Genomic DNA, 25,675 nt, shown 5'->3' with positions numbered 1-25,675 from the left:
TTTCTACATGTCGTCATCTGGCAGACTTACTGCCGATTTGAGCAGCAAGCAGCGTTCATGACCAGGTGAACGACAGCAGCATCAAGGGAGGGCACGCTTTGTCGAAAGTGGCTGATCGAAATGATCCTTTAACAACATGACGATCTAATTATCACCCCATGTAGCTGCTGATTACGTAGCTAATAGCAAGCATTTATCAGTACGTACTAACAGAAGAAGACTACTACGGTTAATCACTTGTCATGTTGCCTATTGTTATGTGGCACATTGCTCTTGCACAGCCCAGTAAGGCTGCTGTTTTCTTCCCAAGCATTTGCAACCACATGATAATCAGTGCTTGACACATTTAAAACACTAATTCATGTATTTCAGAGGCATATCAAAGCTTTTTGAGCATTTTACAAAGCTCACTGTTAACCAAAGCAAAAGCAAAATGCATGGTAATGGATCTTTTTTTTCCCCAGGAAAATGATTAATTTACACTTTTCTGTGTTACACACGTTTCTTTTTAAATTTACTAAGTCTTAACATTTGCCAAAAAGAAAAGGGATGATATTTAAATGGTTGCTCAAGGGAGTCTACACGTTGACAGTGACATTCTGGTAAGTTCTGTTTTACAGTTCTCGTGAAATAGTGGCTCCAAATAAAGTACAGGGAACAAAAGTAAGACTCACTACATCACCAGTTTACTGTACGTGTTGTTTTCTGTTCCTGACTTATGGCAATGCCATGCAATGGATGATGGGACCATAGACTTATCAATAATGCATAAGATAGTGAGAGAAATGACAAGCACTCTGCTGGTAGGTTCTCTCCAGAAGCAAGCCATAAATTTGCAGGGCAATAATAATGACTCTTCTCAGGGAAATAAAGGCCACCCTCTGCTCCCCATAGTCATAAACCTGACTCACTCTTCCATTGGCTGGAAGAAAAATGCTTCCTCTCCCACCACACAGGAGTCATACACAGGAGGTACTTCAACCAGCCAACTTGATATGCAATCATCTCTCTTTACAGAGGAAAGAATACAATTTCAGTTTTTATATTAGCTATTTTCCTATTATGTCTGTGGAGGTGGGGAGAAAGAGTGAGCACCGTAATAATGAAATGAGGCTCACTTCGACAGTTTTGGCAGTATAAAAAAACCCAACATTTTTAGTCATTCTTTTAGTTTTGCAAATTTTCTCATCATGTTATGTAGCATGCCGCGTGGCAAAGGTTTGTCGTTTATCACGTTTTCACAATAGTTATTCATAGTCTATGTTTTCATTAGGCACAGGGTTGCAAACATACAATAAGTATTGTATTTGTATGATAATCTTATCATCTGTGCAATGTGTAATCACGATGCCGAAAATCCTTTTTTTTTTTTTTGAGCCTTAGTAGGTGTAATCTGTCTTCTCAATGTCATTTTTTGCAGTGTAAATATGGAGCATCTGTGTCTATTGATCAATTTGCACAGTAGATTTTGCATGTTGTGATGATGAATTTGATGACCCATCATTTTAATGTGTGGTAAAACCTTTCAAACCTTGTCTCACGGTAAACGAAATAGTTATGAATAATGCCATGTTTGGCAATGATGTTATGTTTTTTTTTGTTGTAATGAAGACAAATTCTACATCCAGTATATTTGGCTTGTTTTGCCAAGGGGGGTGTAGATCAGCAGCAAGTTGTCAGGGATAGGGATGTTTTAATGCCACGCATCACTCTAGCATTTGTTTTATTGCAAGCCATGATGTGTTTGTAACCTTAAGCAGTCAGTAAAAAAGCAAATGAATTTGAAAATGGCATTTTCAAAGTAAAGCCAGCTCATATTTCTTTAGAATTGATCTCATTCTTTGGCTGCCTCTGTCTTCATTAGTCATTGCAAATAATGACAGACACTATTCAGTAGCTGTGTGGCTCACTTAAACAGATATTTTTTTTGTGCCATTTTCAATCACTTTTTTGTTTACTGCAACTATTAAGGTGTGAGCTGCCCAGTCTTGTTAGAAAAACAACAATGCAAAGGAGTGCCAGTCCTGTGATTAAAGTGCACGCAAAATGTCCGACCTAATTGGTGTCAGCACCAGCATCTGAGGTAGAAAAATGTTTTCTCTTCTTACCGAGTCAATGAAGGAGAAGCTTCTTTTCTTTTCATGACCTGAAAACAAAATCCACAACTGGCATCAGTTCACTTTGAAATTGCTTTGCTGAATAACTCTCTCTGACTCTGGCCCGAGACTGGTCCCCTCTCCTGGCAACGGCTGCTGAATCTCATGAGTAAGCCAAGCCAGTTTACAGACGCAACATGATTTCTAACAAATAAAGTTGCCACCATTAAAGTTCTGCCAGTCCTATTTTAAATGTCTAACACCTGCACTGGTCGACAATACCAAACTTATGGGTTACACAATGAAGGCTGGAAAATTGTGACATGGCTTCATTTATTCTATTTTTTTCTTTTTTTTTTTCCAGTTTGCCTATATTCACATCACATGATTATTAACTTACTGTTTTTACAGATAGAAAAACATCCACAAAAAGGCTCCGAGATTAGGAGGTAGAGAGTGTTGGTGGTTCAGGTCACGGGACTTTCAGGTTTGCGATTTCGTTTAATTTTTTAATTGTGGTTCGTTGTCATTTTACCTTGCTTTGTGTTATCAATGTGTCTATAAGAATTACATTTGAACAAATTATTGCATCATTTTTGGAGTTACTGTTGTTTTTAATCCTCTTACATTTTCATTTAGACAGGATTTACATGTAACAGTCCCACCTTTCATTTCCTTTGAATAGCCTGATATTGCAGATGCATGGATTGTGGGTACATTTTCCCTTTACAAGCATTGCTCGAGGTGAAAATGAGGGAAAAGTTCAACTTTTCAAGCTGTTCCGCAGATCAAATTATGGCTGGCGCATCTCTGCAATCACAAATGTCAAGCACGCCCACGATCTAGCACTGCCACGTTGTTTATGTGTGAATCCTGCCCTTCGGTTTATCTGAGTTTTCAGTTACTATTAGGAGTGTTTAACTTTAGCCAGTAAAACTACTTCATTAGATTTGGGGGAAAAGGGTTTCAGGTTTGAATTCAGACATACCTTTTCACAGTGTTAACCATATGAGACAAAGTTCCATTTTAAAAGCAGTCTCTCAATATTACAGCTTTTAAGTGAACATTCAGGGCGGCATTCAGACATCGCAGTTTGATGTTAAACTTAACTGAAGATATCAGTAGAGAAAGAAACCCAAATATCAACACTTTCAGGGCACAAATTCATCATTCAAGACCGTTGTAGGGTGTGCTAAGGAATTTATTTTTTATAACAAATACAGTGAATACTGAAGACCAAACAAAAACAGATGATAATTATAGATTTCTCAGAAAAATAAAGTTTAGCTGGATTTATAAATAAAAGATGTTATTTGATTTTACTTGTGCGAGAGAACATCACAAAATCTTCCCAGAAAGTTCTTTTTTCTTCCATTTTTTTTAGCTGACCGCTGCCAGTGAGGTTATTCCAGCTGTTCAAGTCATATTCAGTCAGCAGTGGCCCAGAACAAATACTCTGGGATGGAGAGTGCCGGGGCAGGAATCCATAATCAACTCCACTGAGCTGCCTTTAGAGTGCAAGCAGCAGGTATCAAACAGTTTAGGGTCCATTTGTTGTCCTGAGTGCTTTCCACAAAGGTTGTATGAGACACTCTGACCTTGTTCGGGGTTGGACTGAGGTTTTTGCGAAATTCCTTTCAGGCTGCAGAAAAGAGCAGCAGCGATGTGACATATCTCTCTCTCTGATTTCTTCCAAGATTATCTATCTTTAGTATGCTGCGACGGAAACCCATCAAAGAAAAGAGCATATGTAGCGTTAGCTTTGAAAGAGTGAAATTACTTTTTTAAAAAGCTTTTTGTAGCTTTTTTGTAAATGTATCTGCTGTGTGCATCCCTGACATTTTGATCGTTACAGAGACATGAATGAAAGTTTACGTCCGTGGCATTAAGGTGCCAATGTAAACACCTGAAGAAGAAATGCGATTTCATCTGTGGAAATGAATAGAAAGAAGACTGGCAATTTCAATCACACGAACAACCACAATTTTGGCTTGACCTATGATATGATTGAGCTGGCATGACTTCACTGTGTCATTTTAACCACATGAACACAGTTGGACACAATAGAGGCAGAGAAAATGATTAATTGTGACTTTGAGGAGAAAATGTTCTCCTGCGAGATTTCTATCCTTTTCAAAATCCCTCAAGAAATTATAATCTCCCCTTTTCCAGTTTTTGTATCTGAGGACCAATCTTTGAGGAAGCAAATACAAGAATCATGCATCACATATGCTACATACTGTACGTTTAATCTCAATTATGTACAGAGCCTCTGCACTTAACTGGGATAATAGCTGACTGCTGATGATTTTCTTATATGAAAAGGGGGAAAAAATGCTCACGTTTTTTTTGCTTGTGTTTTTCTTCACCTGGATGGCATAAGAGAGAAAGAGCAGACTGGTACAGTAGCAAATCCCAGGAGGCAAAGAGGCACTTACTGAATTGGAACGGTGAAGCCCAGAGCCAGAAGGCAACAGCATCTGCTCTCTCTGGAGACTGTCATCAGCAGTTTGGGCTAAAAGAATGGCTACTTATGTTGAAATGTCTACATGCTAGCTCTGGTTTCTTTTTCTTTTTTTTTCTCTGACACAGCTCTCTTTGTTAATTTGAAAACTTGATAGCGTGTATGCAATGACATTTGATTTAATGGTAGGATCAAATAGGCATAGCTCCTGGTAAATGTCAGTCAGACTCAGGAAATGCTATTGGGGGCTGGGGGGGTTGTATTTCTAGTTTTAACTCAAAGCTTAAAAATATCACAGAACAAGACGTACATTATTCTTGCAAGTACAGTCCCTGACAAAAGTCTTGTCGCTTAGGTACAAGTTGACCTTAAGTGCCCCTCAAATATATGTCTAATCAATTTTTTTTACAAAAAATGGCTAATTTCAATCCCAACAGCTTTTGAAATAATGTTTTGGAGCCAAATGAAACTGCTGAAAAGCATTCTAACGTTTACAGCTTGGTAAAGCCCACTGAGTCAGTTTTTGCAAAGACAAAAGTCTTGTCACCTTGTCATATGATGTCCCCAATCCTAGATTACAGCCACACCTGTGATCAATAATTGATCAATCAATTAGTGGGTGTGTATAAAAAGAACCCCAGCACACCAGACCTTCACATCAACTGCAACTTGACCTCTGACAACATGCCTAAGATTCACCCTGAGACCAAAGCGTTGATTATCAAGAGGCTGAAGACCAGATCCACTGCTGAGGTGGCTGACACCTTCAATGTGTCTCAGCGTCAAGTACAAAGAATAAGAAAAAGATTTGAAAAGACTGGAGATGTTTTTGACAAGTCCAGGTCCGGCAGACCCCGCAAGACAACTGCTCGGGAGGACCGTTTGTTGGTTCGAAAATCCAAGGCCAGCCCCTTTTCCACTGCAGCAGAGCTCCACCAGGCCTGGTCACCTCAAGTCCCTGTGTCAACCAGAACAGTTTGTAGAATTCTGTCTCGAAATGGCCTCCATGGTTGAGTCAGTGTCCAGAAACCAGCACTAAACAAAAGGCAATTAAAAAAAACGTGTGGCCTTTGCCAAGGCCCACAGCCTGCTAAAAGGATGGACGCTGGAAAAGTGGCAGAAGGTGGATTTCTCAGATGAATCTTCGGTTGAATTACATCACAGCCGCCGCAAATATTGCAGGAGACCTACTGGTGCCCGCATGGATCCAAGATTCACCCAGAAAACAGTTAAGTTTGGTGGCGGAAAAATCATGGTCTGGGGTTACATCCAGTATGGGGGTGTGCGAGAGATTTGCAGGGAGGAAGGCAACATCAATGGCCTAAAACAGAGGTCTTCAACAGGGGGTCCGCGACCCCCAGGGGGTCCGCGGAGGTACTGCAGGGGGGGTCGCGAAATCTTTGGTTGATTAGACGATTTTTTTTTTTTTAAAAATAAACATTTAAAATTTTTTTTTTTTTTTTTTTTTTTTTTTTTCCAAACAGTTTTTTCTCACAAATTGTGTGCAAACATGTGCCATCCACAGATGGTTTGAGGATTCATTGTCCCATCTACATGCAAACACTCTGGAGTCTAAAACCCGCCGGCGGGATTTTTTTACACATCTCCAAAAACACATCTGTAACTCTGTGAGTTTTTGTCATTGAAACATATACGTGACACCATTAAAAACCTTGAAACTTCTAGTTTTCAAATATATATATATTAAAATAAATTATATAGGTGGCCCTTTTTAAAGAGAGTGAACACAAATCTTTGGATTTTCTGTAGTCTCATCTTGCGACCACACGGCAACGCGCTGCTGTAAAGACTCAGGTCCAGACGAAAACGGATGAAAACGATGAAACGATGCAGTACACACGCCACTGTGTCACGCCACGCTGTGAGACAATAGAGAAGTGTTAAAATTGGCTCACAGCGTCAACGTTTGACTGACGCAAAAACGTTTTAGCTGTAACAATGGAAACGAAACGACCTCATTTTCAAATCTTCCCACTCTGGAACCCGTTCTCAAAAACTATCGTTTTGGGGTAGTGGGAACGCCGGCTCCGTGTGGCCGCGACAGCGAAACGATAAGAAAAAGTATCGTTTACAGTGAAAAACGTTTTCGTGTAGCCGCAGCCTCAGACTTCACATGTAAAGTACCAGGTGATTGAGTGGCTATTCACAGGTGAGAACACGCCCCATTCAGCCAGCATGTGGGGGGAGGCAGCAATGTCCTGCCAGTGACAGACAATTATCACATGGAGAGTGACAGGGGGGTGGGGTGGGGGGAATCAGGGGTGTTACACACCCATCTAAGGCTGCGGCTACACGAAAACGTTTTTCACTGTAAACGATACTTTTTCTTATTGTTTCGCTGTCGCGGCCACACGGAGCCGGCGTTCCCACTACCCCAAAACGATAGTTTTTGAGAACGGGTTCCAGAGTGGGAAAGTTTGAAAACGGCCTCGTTTCGTTTCCATTGTTACAGCTAAAACGTTTTTGCGTCAGTCAAACGTTGACGCTGTGAGCCAATTTTAACACTTCTCTATTGTCTCACAGCGTGGCGTGACACAGTGGCGTGTGTACTGCATCGTTTCATCGTTTTCATCCGTTTTCGTCTGGACCTGAGTCTTTACAGCAGCGCGTTGCCGTGTGGTCGCAAGAATTTTCGTACCCGTTTTCAAAAAAAACCTCGTTTCGTTTTGGTGTAGCCGTAGCCTAATTTGTATTCAACTCTCAGAGACAATGCCTGGAGTCAGAATTACTTTTTTACAGTTTGTGTGAAAACAAAAAAACATTTCTGACTGCACTTTTTACTTTTATGCAGCCAACACTTTTGTTTACAAGGTTCAACCTTCAAAAGTCTTGGCTAGATATATTTATATATTGTTGTATAAAACTTGTTTTTTTGTACAGTTGTGTTTCCCCTCAATTTAAATAAAACTTGTTTGAACATTCACTTCACTCTCATATTGTTTTTTGTTAGGCTTTTCAGAACACAACCATATGTGTCACTTTTGCATAGATGTTTACAGTTAGTTGAAATACTTGAAAATGTCAAGGTGGTGACAACTGCCTCAAAGTCTCTGAAAAGGCCTTAGACCCCAGAGGGTTAACCCCCTGGAGTATTTGAATAGCTCAGTGTTGTATGCAAGATGTTTGTTTATAAAAGGCAGTGGCACGGCCACCCTGTACCTTGCACATGTTTAAAATAAAAACATGAATATATTAACCTGTGTATTATTTGAATAGCTTAGTATTGAATGTCCAATAACAGAGGACCTATGTTTATACACGGCACTAGGCCCCGTTAAATATAAAACACAATTGTATGCCATATAAATAGTAGGGGGGTCCCTGCTCCAACTCTCCATCAGTTTGGGGGTCCCTGGCCTGTAAAACGTTGAAGACCCCTGGCCTAAAATATCAAGAAGTACTAGCTACCTCTTACATTCCCAACCATAAAAGGGGTCAAATTTTGCAGCAGGATGGTGCTCCATCGCATACTTCCATCTCTACATCAAAGTTCCTCAAGGCGAAGAAGATCAAGGTGCTCCAAGACTGGCCAGCCCAGTCACCAGACATGAACATTATTGAGCATGTCTGGGGTAGAATGAAAGAAGAAGCATGGAAGACCAAACCAAAGAATCTTGATGAACTCTGGGAGGCATGTAAGACTGCATTCTTTGCTATTCCTGATGACTTCATCAATAAATTGTATGAATCCTTGTCGAACCGCATGGACGCAGTCCTTCAAGCTCATGGAAGTCATACAAGATATTGAATATGGATCTCACAGCACCACTACTTAATTCACTGATGTTATGCAACATATTTTTGTATTTGAAGTAAATTATTTGTTCAATTTTCACATTACTATCTGTAGGCGACAAAACTTTTGTCTTGTCAAAATCTGACCTTTCTGTGTTCATTAAATGATCAATCTTTCTTCAGTGAAGTAAATTTATTTTAGTATATTAAACATTATTTGGGAGGGTTTTAGCTTTCATATGAGCCATTTCTAAAACCAATGGATTAATTAAAAGTCAGGTTATAAGCTGTTGTTTCTACAAAATGGATAAGTGACAAGACTTTTGTCAGGGACTGTAGTTCGTTTTTCTGCTTTTCACCTGAGTTTTCAAATCACTCCTCAGGTTTGTGTCTGGGAAGTTAATGAATTGTTTCGCTTGAGAGAAATATGCCTCAGTCTTATCCATAACAAAGGCATAATGGAAAAGATTAATATCCTTAAAAGAATCTATTAAATGTTAAGATCGACGGGTGTAAAAGGTGACTCTCTCAATTTCCATTAAACATGAGGAGCTCAGCGAATTGGAAAAACATCCCACTCAAGACTTCGACAGTTATTCTAATAGCAGACTGGGCAGCTTCCACCAAGACATTAATACTCCACTGAATAAGATTCAAAGGCCAGATTCTCACACTACCTTCTATGGAGTTAATCTTATTTCTTACTCCACTGAACTTGAGAGTTGGCTCAGGAAGATAAAACAGACACCAACTGTTTCCCATTGACCTTTCCATTGAGGAGCAGTAGAAGGCTTCCTAAAACAAAAACATTCAGTGGAAATGCAAATGAATCATTCTTAAAGCATTCCTCCTCGTTTCACTGTAAGACATTTACTGGCAGTGATTTATTGATCTCAGAGAAAAGAAATCTGCCAGTGTTAAACCAACAGCAAGATAATATCTCCCCCCATTATTGAATCTTTGAAACTGTTGGCACACCACTTGTCTTTCTTCCGTCGGGGCTCTGCAACCAAGCAGTTTGTGCATGGGAGGTTTCTCGTGAAATTATAGCAGGAATGCCTATAGAAGTATATGATTTTTATCTATAAGAATCAACCAATGTTCCCACTCCCCACCCCGTGGTGATACATGACATGATCCACCATATGACATCCTCTCCGTGTCTGATAGAAATCCTCCTGGGCATGGTCATTGTAATCAGCTGTAATATCATCTTAAAATGTCAAAAAAAAATTTAAAGGCGGCTAAACCTTTTGCGATTCATGTTATGACAAGAACAGGCACAGCTGAGGGGGAGGCTAAATAGGAAACTTCTCCATTGGTCTTCTTTAGACATCTCCATCTCTCCCACCCTGAGCAAAACAACGATTTATTGACATTTTCACTCTTTCCCAGCCACCCTCCAGACACAGAAGCAAAAAAACACCTTATCTTGAATGCAGCTTGGAAAGGAAATTTGACATAGACTCGGACAGGCGTTAAGACTAGATCTATATTGCTGCCATTACTGATAAAATACATGACTTTATGCATACTGTGAATATAGGATTAAGCATATTGCTTTCTGTAAGTCCCTGCAGAACCTCTTCTCTGTTGGTGTGTCACATTCAGACCATAAGCCCGTGGGATCTGCCTCTTGGCCATATCTGTACACACCCTTTTAAATTTAGAAGACCACTCTTGCGAACTTTGTGACAAATATTGTCATTTTTCTTAGGGTTACTGTTCAGAGAGCAGCCGTCAGAACCAATTCAGGGAGGAGTCCGTAGAATCAGCCGTGCATGAATCTTCTTCAGACAGAAACTGGTGGTCCTCTGGTCAAGAAAAAAATATTTTTGATTGTTTTGTTGCACGGTAGAGATCATAAATCTAAAATGCTTTTTTTTTTGGTTTAGTTTTGTTTTGCAACAAAGTTTCTGTTGGTTAAGAGATGCATTGAAATCATGGATCTGTATAAAAAAAATCCTTCAGATGCAAAAAAAATATATTCTTGATTTTGTGACCCACAACAGTGACCCACAATCATTCTACAAACATCATCTGATTTAATCTAATCCCTCGTTAACATCACCGAATTCAGCTGAATGCATCCATGAGTCAGCTCCATCTATACTGTAAAACCTTCTGCTGCCACACATGTTCAAGAGTCAAGAGTGCTAATTAATCTCCGTCTAAAAATAGTACCTGGCATATTCACCTGACATTTCCTGAAAGCAGTGGCCAGTTGTTTCAGAAAATTATCTGTCAATAAAAAGAAAATCTTCTTTAAAAAATGAAACAATGTACTTGCAAAATGCTTTTGATTTTTTTTGTCTTTTGGGGGGGAGAACCAGTGGGTTTTGGGTTGAATCCCACAGATGGCTGAAAGAAATGAATGAGAGATGGATTTATAGAGGGTTGGTTTTGTGGGCTACAAGTGTTTGGGTTTCTAACTGACTGAAATGATCCCTAAATGATCTAAGTGGAAGCCTGGATAAGAGCCAGATTTATTCTCTATATTCTCCAGGAAGATGCTTTAGTGCATTCTTTGCTGTATCCTTTAACAAAGGAAATACAGATAATCCTTTCCATAACCATGTAGTTTTCTGGAACTGTCCAACCAACTTTCTAACAAGTAGCGGTAACACTATATTTTTAACTCATTATCCTGCTCACTTGCAGGTACAAGGAATCATGGGACGCATCTGCATGATATGGGAACACACGTGGAGACAAGACCTCAACGTACTGACAAAGAACAATGTAAAAAGCAGTAATTGGACAAGTTGAACATTTATTCTGGAACTGCACTGTTTTGCACCACAGACCAATGCAGTATGATACATGATACACTGCACACAACATCTTGATGAAATTGCACAGAATGACATATCTAATGTGCTTCAAGTGGTTTAGTCGTTGATTTAGGAGCAGTTCCTAAATCCTCAAAAATAACACATTTCTTTAATAATGTGATGTCAAAGAAATATTACGTAACTAAACAAGAGAGACAGTTTTGTCTCTCTTTAGTGAAGTTTAGAGCAGTTATAAGAAAACCATCTAACTGTATCAGTATGTATAAAGCATCTATTGTTATTGTATATGAATGAATCGGATTATTTTTTAATTAATTATGATTACAATGAATTGAACTCCAATTGGCTTGAATTGGACTATATTATTCAAGTGCCTTGAGATGACATTTGTTGTAATTTGGTGCTATATAAATAAACTGAATTGAATTGAATTAATTTGGCATTGGAAATATTTCAGTCGCAGTGAAAGAAATGCATGCAATTAAATAGCAGCAAATTCTGCAAAGAATGTCACTTTGTTTTTTTAAGAAGATGAAAGTTGGAGATGGAAAGACAGGTGACTCTATAACAGGATATTGACCCTAAATAGATTTCAAAGTCCGCAAGAGACTACCTCAAGAAAGCAAGCTGAAGGTTTTGCCGTGGCGTTGATCATCCCACAACATGAATATCATCAGCAATCTGTGGCAAGACATCAACACGTCAATAAGACAGCTGAAGAATGTCTAAAACAAAGTTACTTGAAAAGCTCTTTGCTGGCATAAAAAAATGTTTCCATACACACACACAGGTCTCATTCCCAGCTCACTCACCCGGTCCTAATAGAAAACACAAAGAAAAAAGTTTATCAAAAAGAAAAAGAAAAAAAACAGCTCAGGATAGTTGATGTGTAGATGCAAGAAGTAGAAAAGGATAAGAAAGTGAAAAAGAAAGCAACAGGACATCATCCCAGGCCATCAATCCAATAATCTGTCAATAAAAGATGACCACGAGTTAATATTCTTGCTCTGAGCACCGTGCATACTGGCCACAGATTTCTCAAGTTTGGCCAGATCTATGACTATATTAATCCATTGTTGTTGTGACAAAGCATGGGGAGTTTTCCATCTTTGTGCGATTATTTTTTTTAGCGGCAGTTAGGGCTACCAAACACCAGCGTTGATGCATCAAGGAAAGGGCTAGCTCAGTAAAATCGTTCAGTAGCAAAATCCTTGGAGAGCAAGGGATGGTACTGTCAAGAATAGAGGAGATCTTTTTAGAAACCATTCCCCAAAATGTTTTTACCCCAGGGCAGTCCCAGACCATATGTAGAAATGTTCCTGTAGCTCCAAAGGAGCACAGCTCGCATGTCGATGATGATTTTCTTTTCATGTAAAATAATTTAAGAGGAGTAGTATAAAGTCTGTGAATAAAGTTATAATGAATCATCTGATGGTTAGGGTTACGTGTGTGTGTGTGAGTGGGGGGGGGGGGGGGGGGGGGGGGTGCTGGTATGGATGTTGATTGTTGTCCATTGTCGTTTCATGTGTTGTGTATTTGTTTTGTTTGTTTGACACAAAACACAATAAAAAATTTGATCACAAAAAAAAAATGTTTCCATGTTATGATGTTCACTAAATAGCCTATTTTCTCTTAGAGACATAGAATTATTAAGTAAACTTGCATGAACTGTTGAAGAAATGGACCATCTTTCACATTAGACTTTAAAAATCAATTCACATTTTTTATCTCCTTGGTGATTAAGACTTTACAGTTTCCTCAGCAGTTTGTTCTGATTTTGTGTGGTTGCACTATAGTAACTTCCAGAATTATCTCAGTAAATCTGCCCAAGCAAATCTTAAAACTTGTCTGTATTTCATGTTGACACAGAGAGCATTAAAAACAAATGGATATCTACTGTGGCATTAACAGCCTTCGGTTACCTGTTTCCTTTTGGCTGTATGCAACTGTTAGTATTCTGAGTAATTGAGTGAGCTGCATAGATAAAGACAAATAAAATGATTGACTTCAGCATTATCTGTTTGAGATTAAGTTGCTGTCCTCCAAAACATTTCTGAGCAAACTCCCCCTGTAACGGAAAGCTTGAATAAAGTTGTCCCAATGTGTCAAAACAAAGGGACTACATGGGACACTGGGATCTATGAACAACGGACTGTTCCATCTCTGGAAAGTATTGTACCACTAAAAAAAAAAAACACTTCAACAATTTATGCTATTTGGCTTCCCAGAGTACACTGTGTCCCCATCCCCTCCACACATTAACGCTGTGTTGTAGTGTAGTTTCATTCTTCACTCCTTCCTGAACTGGGGATGCACCCTGTCTTCCTGAGCAAGCATCAAAATAAAATCCAAACGTCTTTATGCCGTGGAGATGGCAGTGTGAGCTGCAGGCCTTGGGCATGTTCTGCACGCAAGTGATAAAAATTAAAAAAACAACAAATCCAGAGCAGAGCTCACCATGCGCTGCAGGTGGCGGATCGAGCTGTTTCCCACTCATACAGCATGCCGCTTAGCCCATTTACTCCAGATAACAACACTCACCTCCCTGTCTTTCACAGGGTCATCATCAGTCCCCACGATGGACTGAGAAACTCCCCCACGTGCCTTCCGCAGAATGGATATTATTGTTTCTCAAAACAATCCAATGTCAATTGTCCTTTCTGAAAACATTCTCAGTCTCCCAGTCTTTTTCTTTAATGCACCTTCCTGCAACAACACCAAGGCAAGCAGAGGGTTTCATTATTTCCCCTCTCACATTCTTGTATCAGGTAGGCCTAATCACATCTTGACTTTCTGCCTAAATTTGTTGGATTGACTTCTAATCACTCAAGAGCATGAAAACACGTTTTTTTTTTTTAGTTTTCTGAGTGGAGGGCGGCGTATAAGAGGAGAAACGGAAAATCAATTCTAAATGTAAATAATTGTTGATCGTGTAGTCACAGCACCTCCCCTGACTTGTAACTGTTGCCAGAAGCACATGATCAGACGGAGTCCCACAATGCCGTCTGATCCAGAGGCAGTCTGGCTTTAAGACATGTGATTCAGTTTTTAGACTCAGCCAGGCTGTACGGGAACATTTGTCTCTGAGTGCTCGCCGAGGAGGGACTCAGCAGCGAGAGCTGTTGCTCAGAGGCTGCCTCTTACTGGAAGGATGCGGACGGTGAAAACAGAGATTCCACAGCAGTTAATTAAGGGGCACTCCGCACGTGCCTGTAGATGCGCGGGGGCAAGTGAATTCAGTGTCAGCGGGGGCAGCTCCTCAAGGTGAAGTAGGGATAATTCAGAGGTGGAACTGAAAGAGCTGTACATTTATTTTCCTGACTCCGGCTTGACGGTTATTTTTGAATCACTGGACTGTTGCTGTCAAAGTGGGGAGTAGGCAGAGTCCGCGGAGTTTCCTCCTCGAGCCAAATTCAGTGTTACTGGATGGGATCAACATAAGCAGAATTATGGATGGATATGTGGCGCTCTGTTGAGACATTTGTACTCAGTTTGTTGGGTTGTTCAGGTAAGAGCTCAGTCTTTCTACTTTTGGGCAAAAATAAAGTCTGACACTGACAAAAGGGGTTAGAGAAGATTTTTTGTTGTTGTCATGTCACCCAGGCAAATCACACATTTACTAAACTAAGGCAAATCAAATCAAAACGAAAACTCAATGGCACGTTGAGATTTGAGCCAATCAAAATGCTCGCGAACCAGAAATCTTTCTGATCTTACTCCCACTTTAGATTATTCAAAGCACAGTAAACATCAGGAAAGGTTGGATAAAAGTTCCATGCTGTCTAAAAATGCAATGTTATGTTGAAATCAGAACAACAGACTGGCTCTGATGTGAAGAAGGACATCTGTAAAGAAGACGTATGATAATACAGTTTTCTGCTCTAAACAGTTTCAGGGTTGAAGCATCTTTTATTTTCTCCTTCACAGATTTCCCTCCCTTTGACCAGAAGCAATCCTCGCTTTACACCCCCCCCCCCCCCCCCCTTTTCCTCTGAACAGCATGGTGAAACATTACAAGCCTTTTTGATTCCTGTTATCGCCATGTCACTGTCACATTATTCTGACAGATAGAGAAAAGGCTCGGCAGCCAGCTGCTCTCGAAAATCTTATCTTTCTTTAAGTTGGATTTTTGGTTTTGAGGCTGGAACACTGCTCAGGAGTTGAAGGGAGTCAGCCTGTCAGGGGAGATCTCTGCTGCATGGAAAAAAACTCCTCAGGGATCTCTGCATATTTGCTGCGTTGTGGCTGAGGGACAAAACAGGGCAAACTGGGAAGAAACAGTGAAGGAATCACACTTATATAATCATGGTAATGATAAATCCTGATGACTAAAAAAACGCCACTGTGGGGCTTTAATCCAATTACAGAGACGTGTTTGTAGAAAACGTTGACATGTATTAATTTGAATATGTCTGTGTGTCACACCCGAGATTCTTTAAGCATTTGTGTGATGTTTGGTTGTGGGATGGGGGCACGAGGTCACAGGTTCAGAACAAGATGTATTGACAGTTGACTCCCCCTCTGCTGGTGCTTAGCAGATGTGTCCTGTCATGTCCTGGCTGCTCTGCCTGTGCCTCTGGGTCAGTGTGACTGCCATGCAGCTGTGTCAGGCCACTTTCTACGACACCATTCAGCAGAATCCTGGGACGAGGCCTGGCCGAACCACAGTTCATATGATCGGTAAGTCCCTCTGCGCTTTTTTCTTTTGCTCTGGCTACCAAAAATTCTCCCAAAATCTGAAATAAAAAAGACAGATTTTGTCTCGTCTCTGCTGTTGCAGCCAGCGTTATTGTACCGCTGAATGCTTGGCTGAGTTGCTTTGTTGGACTCTTGAAAGCTCAGAGAAAATAAAAACACACCTTTTTTCAGTCTTTCATTTATGAGGTCATTGCATTCATTAATATCAAAGCAGTTACTTAAGAAATTAGTTCGCAGTCACACTTTGCAATGGCGATTTTCATTAAGATTCGTAGCTTGAGAGTTTTAGCTGAGAAGATCACACAGATACACACTGAATGCCTCTGTGCTTTCCTTCTGTAGCCATCACAGCTGATATTCATGCTAGACTGCTCCCCTTCAATTTGATCTGTGCGATTGTGTTCCCTGTGAAATTGCACTGAATAGAATATGACCGAAGCATTGCGGGTGAACTTTTGTTTTCGTCGGGCGGATGTGAGCCTTGGTTATGGTAAATAATTATGATCTCAGGATTCAGCAGAGGGGAGGAAGCTGAATGCTGTTAGAACTTCAAAGGCAGAAGTAGCTGCATGTGAGGGCAGGTCCTCAGTGTCTCTTATTTAGCACCTCAAGCATGGCAGCAAGGGGTCTTTTCAATACTCCCAAAATTGTGAATCAGAAGACTTCCTATTCCAACTCCTTCATTTCATTACGTGGGTCAGCACGTGTGCGTTAGGGGAGAAAAGAAATGTAATGAAAAACAAAAAAAGACACTTGCGAAAATGATATCTTCCCTAAAGTGTTCTCACATCAACTAAAGCAAATGGAATTAATGTTTCAAATATGCATCCAGGCTTTTTGGAGAAACCAGTTTCACGGAGAAGAATTTGAATCCTTCAGGACCATCTGCTACTAAAAGTGTAAATGCCCTGTCATTCCATTTCCCATAGTTCTCACTCCTGGATAAATGAGATGCCAGTTTTATGAGAGGAGGATGGGATGCCTGTCTTGATTGATTCTGACACAAGGACATTTGTTCTGTGCTGTGTGTTGTGTGCCTGGTGGATTGGTGGGAGGATTGGGGTTGACGGGTCATGAATTGGTGGCAAGAAGGCCGTTGGTTGCAGACCATCGGGCCAATCATTAAAGGCAGCAAAATGCCACAAGTTCACGGTGACTGGTATTACCCGAGGAAATCGAGATTACAGAGGGCGAGAGATCAGTCGTGTCCTTGACAATAGAAATTTAGATCTACAGGGAGATGAATCAGAATCCTTCCTGTCAAGTGTTTTTGGGAGCAGGTAAATTATGACCTCATCCGTGAATCCCGCAAACAAAGACAGACTTTGGATACAAAATTATTAGTAAATAAAAACACCTGTAGCGTGAAGAGGCATCTGAGACAGAAAGACAGCGATTTATCAGCAGAAGTGCCTTTCTCACTTATCTATTTCTCACCTAATGATCTATTTTGACAATGTTCACGGACCTGTTCTACCTGTGCACTGACATATTGGCAGCCTTATTGCAAAGAAAGTGTGTCGAGAAGTCCATTAGCTAGATGACCCCAGAGTAGGCGCTTGTGAATGCTCAGTGATTCGGACAAGGTGCCCTGCTTTTCACCCTACAGCCTTGCTTACAGATTGCTGCCTGCCACTCTCTTAGATAGGCTCAGGGCTGTTCTCTGCCTCCCTGGTACAGGCAGTGTTGCTCTCTGCGGCATGATTCATAAGGTGCTGCATTTATTTGGTGCAAAGAGCGTGAACGGTGCTCAAAAGAGAACAGATTATGTGTGTCGTGCATTCACAAAGTGCCTGGCAGAGATGTTGCTTTTGGGGTCGCGCATTTCTCGACCCTCGAACATGGCCTGAGGAAGCCGCAGATGGGCAATTTTCCATGTCTGAAACACTGACTTGCAAACAAAAATAGACTCCTACATACAAGGACTTTAAACCTCAATCCAACTACTAGAAATATAAAATATACTGTGCAGGGATGACAAATCACACTTGAAGAGGAGCACATTAGATGCTGTATGATATTTGCTAAAGAGAGAAATACAGTATCTGCCTGTCTGCTGAAAAAACAAAGGTATGTTGAATGTGTGGAGCAGCAGTCTTTTTTCAAGTGGAAGAAACTGTTCTATTGGTGATGCAGAGCATCATGTGGAGGTGTTGGCTTAAAGGATGACAAACAATAGTGGCTGCCTGAGGTGGCCTTGCTCCCTCGCAAACTCACTCCCACCGACTGTTGGCTTTGTGGGGTCAAACTGTTCATAACTGAAAGGTCATTGATTCTCAGCTCAGTGCAGATAATCTCCTTCCTAGTGGTTGCTGTAAAGCGTGTAGCTGTGAGTGAACATGCATAACGGGATGAGAGGTACAGAGAAGCCCAGTCAGGGATACAAGAAGAAGTAAGTCACTCCAAAGTGTTCTCCGTTGTTTAGATTTAATTCGCAAATACTTGACTGTGTCATATAAGTTTCACTGTCTTCCTCTACACCTGCTCCAATGCCCACCATAATAGCCTTCCACTGCTTTAGTGCCTTATAAAGGTGCCTCTTTTTGACAAGAATGAAATGTAGACTGTCTTAAAAATATTAAATATGATTTCTCAAATATAATATGCAGCGTTACTATAGTTTTGTTTTTCCTAAAGTGCGAAAGCCACACGATTCCCTCATGTACCCTTTTCTGGAGCTTTAGTAAGAACTACAGAATCAGCCCCCCCCCCAAAGTACTCCAACAAAAGAACCACTCGCGGGTAAAGCTCAGACTGAAACAGACATGAAAAATGGATTTTCGGCTGTCACAAACAAAGGTTGTATCCTCTATGCAGTGTTTTAGACACTGACAATTTAATAGCCTTATATAATGCATCCTGGAGGCACATTATTTTTGACATACATATTCCCCAACCCCTCCCTGAGCCCTCCTTTCAACCATGCTCTCACTGGTGCCATCGCCGCTCCGCTGCAACGCCAATGGGAAGTGGCGTTCATCCTCTGCCCAAAGCCTCTCCACAGTTGAAACTCAGCAGACCCATTTTGTTCTGATTTTGTTACATCTGTTACTGTAATGCTGACGGACCTTTAGCCACTCAATAAGATACCAGAAACGCCTTCCATAGGCTCTGAAATGGGCTTCCTGCTTTGATAGCCAAAGCACGTTCAGCTGCGTTGTATCACATGTAAGCAACAGTAAAGAATTCATATAATTTCTTTGGCTAGGCCTGAAAGAAAAACGTATTCCTAATAAATTAATCGAAAGACAATCAGTGGCTTAATTATTACTGTATGCTCAGAGCTACAAATAGGTTTTACATATGCGAGTATTTCCCGATTACTCCCTCTTTTAGTTCATGAATTATTCATGAGGCAGAGCTCCACTAAGCTTGTGGTTATTTGTTTAAACAGCATGTTTAATTGAAGTCTTTCAGCCAATTCTGTGCTGGGGCTATGGGTTGTGGTCACAACGCTTATGCGCAAAATGAATTTTTGTGGCCCACAGCGTAATTAATTAGCCAGCTTTCTCTTTCTCAGACTACACCAGCTGTTTCTTACCTCGGCCAGAATCCCAATATATTAATAACAGAGGTGTTAACGGCACGAGCAGCTCATCAGCTTATCAGCTTGATAAAGATTGCAGTGTTGTAGGTCACAATGCTAAATTTCACTTCACTCAAACCCCTTCATATGCAGAGCTTTGTAGGATATTGAGCTATAAATTTTATTTACTCTGAAGAACAGTGTTTTTTTTGTAAATAAGTCCCCTTCATTTTTTTTCTGACGACTTTTTTTTTTTATCACAGATAGACAGATAGCAAATGTTTCATGGCATTCATGGGTACATATTGCAGATACAGGATACTGTAACAGAATAATTTCTCATTGGAGACCTTAGTAGCAGATAATGAATGCATATCAAAGGCATCTTGAGGTCATTGCAAAAGTCTGCAGTTTTACTGTGAAGCTCATTATCTCTGAGTTGGCATTGTCAAAGTCATATCTGACTGATCACCCGACACAAAGATACAATCCATGTCATCACTCGCTTCATTAATGTCTTCTTTTTTTAAGTTGTAAAGTCATTCAAAAAGCCCCACTCAGTATCAAACTAAATTAACTGCCTTGTACTATGCCTTTGCTACTCAGTCAGGTGTCAGTTTACACGGATGTCGGCCTTGACTTCTGATGATATTGAAGCTGGATGTATTCTTCAACATGAGATCAATGTTGAGCCCATTCCATTTGCCTACATGACTGACCTACATCATGAGCTTTCACACCCCTGCAATTTTGAGCCTGTATGGTCTGCAATTAGACTACAAAAACGCCCGCTGAAAGTGGGGTCACTGGATGCAACTACAGTTCTATGAGGATGTGGGAGCTAATATGTTTGAACAGCACGCACTTTGACTGCATCTGATTGTGTGCATGACCATAACACCTTCTATCACTGCACAGACTAAGGTGGGATTCACATGGACACAATCTGATAACACTCAAAGGTGGAATTGTGGCGGCAATATGTCACGACATCAGACATGACATCAGACACATGATTTTCAGATGGGGGATTTCTTTTGGCTGGCGCTTGTTCTTCCATTTCAAAAGTTGGACTCAAGTTCTCAATTTTCCACCGCAAGCTACGCTAGCAAAGCAATGCACCTAGAAATCCATTCAACAATTCAAGATCCCCCTTCAAAGTGAATGAGAAGCAAAACCGTCAGTGGCTGGGAATTCTGTCAAACAGAGTTATGAACAAATTAATACTGTATGTGCACAGTAACTCCTGCACCAATCTAATCATTAAGCAGGTTAAAATGTCAGACGTTTGTGTGAAACGTTCTAGTAATTAACTAATTATTTAATGAGTTCAAGCCAAAAATTTTGTTTAATAAGGTCGCGGTGACAGTGACTGTTGAGGTTTGATCACCAGATTTTAATCACTTAATCATTGAGTCAAGTAGAGATTTGTGCAAGAGGTAAGAAAGTTAATATCAGGGATTCTTGATCTGTAAGAATCTTGCTCTTGTGCATTCTTGAATGTAGTAAGTGTATGAATGGGAAGGTAACCCAAAAAAATAATGCCTTAGGCAAGCATGGAAGCATAAAAAGTGTTCCATCACCTCAGTTTGACAAGAAGATATATTAACAACGATATTACATTCCCTGTCTGCAGACACTTGGGATGAGGCAAAACAAGGCAATGTATACTTGGTGATATGTGCGTATATATATATATATATATATATATATATACATTCAAGTGAATTTTATTGAATGAAACATTTTTACTACTGAAAGACAACAGACAACAAACCTTTCAGGGGAATGACTACAGTCCTTTTATGCTTTCTTTTTAAACTAAACTATGAGTCAAAACATCAATCTAAACCTGGGAACAAATTCAACCTCTTATTTGTTTGATTTTAAAACTACAATGATGCAGTGTCAGGGTTTCAGTCCAGTCAGCTGCGGCATCCAATCACATCTACAGATTTCTAATAAAAGAGTGTCTGGAAGTAGAGTTTTGCAGAGGACAGTGTTGTGTAACCACACTTACCAGAGTTGCAGAGAGGAAATTCTGACTTAAGGTGGCTTTCTCTTTGATTGCTCCTGGTCGATAGATTGGAGATTCTAAGTTCCCAGTTGCTATCGAATGCAGCATAAGGTAATGAGAAGCCCTCTGGCTTGAGGACTGGGGTGTCAGCATTTCTTTAAGTCTGTTTGTTGAGTCAAATCTTTCCATTGCTTTTCTTACTGCAAAACTCCCAAGTGAGGAAAAGTTAGTTTTTTTTTTTTTATACTTAAATCTAAAATAAAGGTTAACGTGTATGCGTTTTTAAATAAATACAATAAATTGAGTCGTTACAGTGTTTGATAATTCCCACTGCACTGTCTTTGGGAGCCAATGCTTCAACCTGTGTTAAGGATTTAGAGATTTTGAATACAGTTCAACCCAACAATTGCTTGCTAATACACCAAAATGTCAAGAGCTTAGGGGTGGAAGCTAAATTTGAATGATGTAACCTGCAAGCAAACAGTTTGTGCAATCAGCAAAACAGTTCCTTAAGAATAAACAGCGTGCACTCCCCAAATTAGAACATTTATGTTAGAGCTTTGCTCCCATGAAACATAGCCTCTGGCCAAGTGCTTCTGTAAGACATCATTAAGACAGCATATATACAGGAGCCCTACCATTTAAACTGCTCTGAACACCGGAACACATTTTGCCTCAGTCTGACATTATTAGTTGATTGTTTCAAACCACTCTGTCTCCCTTGGGTGCAGGAAGCAGTGCATTCTCTCGGGGTCATCTGCTAGTCTTTTTTAAACCCCGGATTTGTTTGTAGTTAGCAGCAGTTTTCTAAATATGTTGCTGTGACGGCTGACACAGCTCAAGGATAGTTTACGCTCAAACCCTGAATCCTGATGAAAGTGTTCACTTTGCTTTAATCCAGAAATAGTCCCAAAAAAAAGAGGCTCAGCTATTGCAGACGCCACCCTCGGTTTTATGTGCAAACAGCAAACTGAGCGAGTGCCGGTGCTCATTTGAATGTTCTGAAAAGTCACTTTGCCAGCTCTGACAATTATCTACGCTTGAAAATTAATCAGCGGCTTCTTAACAGGGTTTATGGATAACATTAATGTTTCATATTAATTAAAACATAATGATAATGTTTGGTGTAATTAGCATTAAACTTTAATTACACATGAATTGCACAGCAGCATTAGAGCAGGAGCAGGTTTTAATGGGTAAGAGCAAAGGTTACAGAGGTAAGGACTCACATTTGTTAAATTAATGAAAATATGTTAAGAATTAAAGCTCTGGGTGCTTGGCAGTGATAACATCATTAACTTTGTATAATAAGTTAATGCTACATCAGTTGTAAATATTTCATAATGAGACTATATTGATTAATAACTTTCTATCTTCCGTAATATATAGCCAGAGACTGCACTTCAACAGGCACCTTGACTAAGACTTGTAAGATAATATATACAAAATTTGAAAGCCACTCAAAACAGCTGGTGGTTGTATGCCTTGCTTGGGGTGTCCTGGTTGTGGCTCATTTATTCTTTGTAATTTTGTGTCTCTTTTGAGAAGTTTTATGCGTTATCTGGTGAAGGAGCCCTGAGCGTGTACCCTGTCAGCTCACTCTTTTATCACACAAAGAGAGGAAAGTGAGTACCACTAATTTAAGAAACTCCGAGGCTTTACAGTTGAACTGTGCATTTATAGCGACTTGGCTGCCCCACTTTGAGACAAACCCTTTAACCCACTGAGTTGCAGGATAAGATGCCACAGTAGAAGTTTTTCAACCGTGACAATACTTCAGATTTCTCATAATAACATGACAAAATTCCATTCAAACGTTTGTTGCTGTGGCAGAGAATAATAATTAAAAAAAAAAGCTGCAACACTGGAAAGGATTCCGCCATCACCTCACTTCACAGCAGCTCCTGGTGTCAGGGGCTGCACGAGCTTGTGTGGATTTATGTGTGAGCACTCTTGCTCTTTAATTCAACATTTTCCCCTTGGAACAAAAGCTGCTGCTGAATTAATGATGGCTTATGTTCCCTCTGTTTGTAAATATTATATCAGAAAGTTAAGATCTTCTTGTCTTGTGTGTACTGAGGATTGTCCCGGCAATTGTGCTCCCTGCCGGGGTAAAAACGCTACCCTAGAGCCTAGTTTTCCTGTTAACTGGCATCATATGGAGATGTAGAGATGGGAAGTTTGTCACAAGGCGTTTTCTCTTTGTCCTTGTGAAGGATTTTCAAGGTGTGGCAGGTCTTTGATGGATTTGCAACATCACTGTTGGCCACATGTGGTGAAATGTCGATGTGATTTGAAGAATGTTCACACCCAGTGGACCCACTGTTTATTTGAATCTGAATAAAAATAGGTGTGAGTTATCTTATCTCACCATCCCCTAACTCTTACTCAGAAAGCATCAGCTTCAGAGGAATTACTGCTATTAATTCATCTGTTTTGTTGAGATGAAAATGGCACCCCATTTTGGATTTTCTGAATGAGTGAAATACTTGTTGCAGAATCATACTTGAAAGATTATTTCATGTGGTATTGCCTTTTGTGAAAGCCTATTTCAAATGCTTGGCAGGAATCTGAAATTCATTATCATTACTTAGACCTCATTAAACTGAAAAGAAGCATCTCAACAAACTAATTGGTTCCAAGGGGGAGGGTAGCATCAAAAATAAGCAGAGTAATTAATATTGGGTTTATCAGGCTCTATGGCAGATTTCAGTTTTGTTATTTTTGTTTTTTTCATACTTAGTGCGCCATCATTCTTCTGGCATATTTACACTACAGACCCAATTACCTTAGCGGCAGAGAATGTATTGTGCATGCGTGAATATAGGAGACAAAAGTGTCAGTATTACATACTGCTGAATATGAAAAGCATGATGGAGGGACTGAATGAAAGATTTTAACTTCTACATCCTGTAATTAAGCTAGATTTAAGGAACGAGAACATATTTACAAAGTCAATTGAACAATCTAAAGTATGTATATGTACTGAAATATTGAACTACTGGACACCATCACAAGTTATATCTATAGCTAGAATTGATCATGTGACACAATCTGCCCACTAATGTCTTGCTGAATAAGATATCTGCCATGTTTCTCCACTTATCAGCATTCTTGCATCATAATTGCTGCTGTCTCTTCAGACTGCATGACATACATCATAAAAGGTCATTAAGCCTTTGCATAATGCATATTACACACTTTACATGTTGCAGCCGCATTTGTGCTCAGCGTTGATTGTCTGGTCGCCAGTGACAGGGCCGGCAGTCACATCAGAGGCGAGCAGCCACTCTAAAGGCTCTGTGGCTTTGCTGTCTGCTTCCCTTTCTTCCAACTCAGTGTATCTCTTTCATCAGGCCAGGCAATCTGAAAATATGAAATACCAGTCATGGACATTTGCCAGTCAAGGAAAAGGGCTAGATGGAAGGACAGGAGCAGCTTGACATTTAAAAGTGAATGACATTACACAGGCAGGAGACATATTTTTAAGTTCCAATTTTTCTTTCGTTTCCATTTTCAGAAAAAAATTTGTGGTAAACAGGACAATGATTCATTCAGATAGTGTGCCTTTGTTTATTTGTGTTAAACAGACATGAAAGCTGCTCTTAATTATCATACTCAACAAGCCACATCTTCACCATGAAAACCAAATAACTTCAGGCATTTTTTTATGCGTGAGTTCCACATGTTGAGAGTCAAAGTAGCATTTAATGCTCTTGATCAGGACCTGTCTTGCAGTGTCCTGGGCCTGTGTTATATGTGACAACATGAGACGATGGGCTTTGAGGCTTCCATGCAAATGAGAAACCCATTCCCTATCCAAGTACTCGCCGATTCCTCTGTGGCATGCAGTTTTCATGCATCTTAAAACAACGCCAGCTCTGCTCTGAGAGTAGTCATTTTTGCATTTCAATAAAGCATCAGCCATCCCTGGCCCACTGCACAGGACCAATCTTACGGCCTCCTTGTGTGACATGCTGTCAAATCCACCAGCCATATTTCATGAATTTCTGCACTTTTATTTGTCATGGGCACTGCTTTTTTAGAGTCGCAATTGGTCGTTGTCAATGCCTGTAAATTGTTTTGAATTCTCTTTCTGCCACGCACATGCGCACCAGAGAACAAACTTACGTGTGTACTTTGTATGTACTTTAGGACAGAAACCCTCAAGTGTTGATGCCTTTAACATACAGTGCTTTCATGAGACACTGTCTATTCTCAAAACGCTGAAAAATCTCAATTTTGTTCTTCTTTTTAATAATTTACACCAATACACAAGTGCTTGAGTTTTTTTTTTTTCTCCTGCCTCAAAACAATGTCACT

The 25,675-nt window shown here is 40.1% G+C and overlaps 1 protein-coding gene across 5 annotated transcripts in view; it reads left to right on the top strand.

Moving 5' to 3' along the window:
- The first annotated feature begins 14,158 nt into the window (after positions 1 to 14,158).
- Positions 14,159 to 25,675, top strand: part of LOC142390339 (chemokine-like protein TAFA-1) — a 28,985-nt gene continuing 17,468 nt past the window's right edge. For 3 of the 5 annotated variants that reach the window (XM_075475744.1, XM_075475743.1, XM_075475742.1), the window contains exons 1-2: positions 15,189 to 15,419; positions 15,647 to 15,791. In XM_075475744.1, the coding sequence (XP_075331859.1) occupies positions 15,417 to 15,419; positions 15,647 to 15,791 (148 nt within the window). In that variant the 5' untranslated portion in view covers positions 15,189 to 15,416. Of the gene's footprint in view, positions 14,620 to 15,188; positions 15,420 to 15,646; positions 15,792 to 25,675 lie in introns of those variants that run through there. The other 2 variants (XM_075475745.1, XM_075475746.1) reach the window with 2 other exon arrangements.

This window comes from Odontesthes bonariensis, chromosome 10, assembly GCF_027942865.1.
Source record: "Odontesthes bonariensis isolate fOdoBon6 chromosome 10, fOdoBon6.hap1, whole genome shotgun sequence".
Taxonomy (NCBI): Eukaryota; Metazoa; Chordata; class Actinopteri; order Atheriniformes; family Atherinopsidae; genus Odontesthes; species Odontesthes bonariensis.
This window is presented reverse-complemented; position numbering and strand designations above follow the sequence as displayed.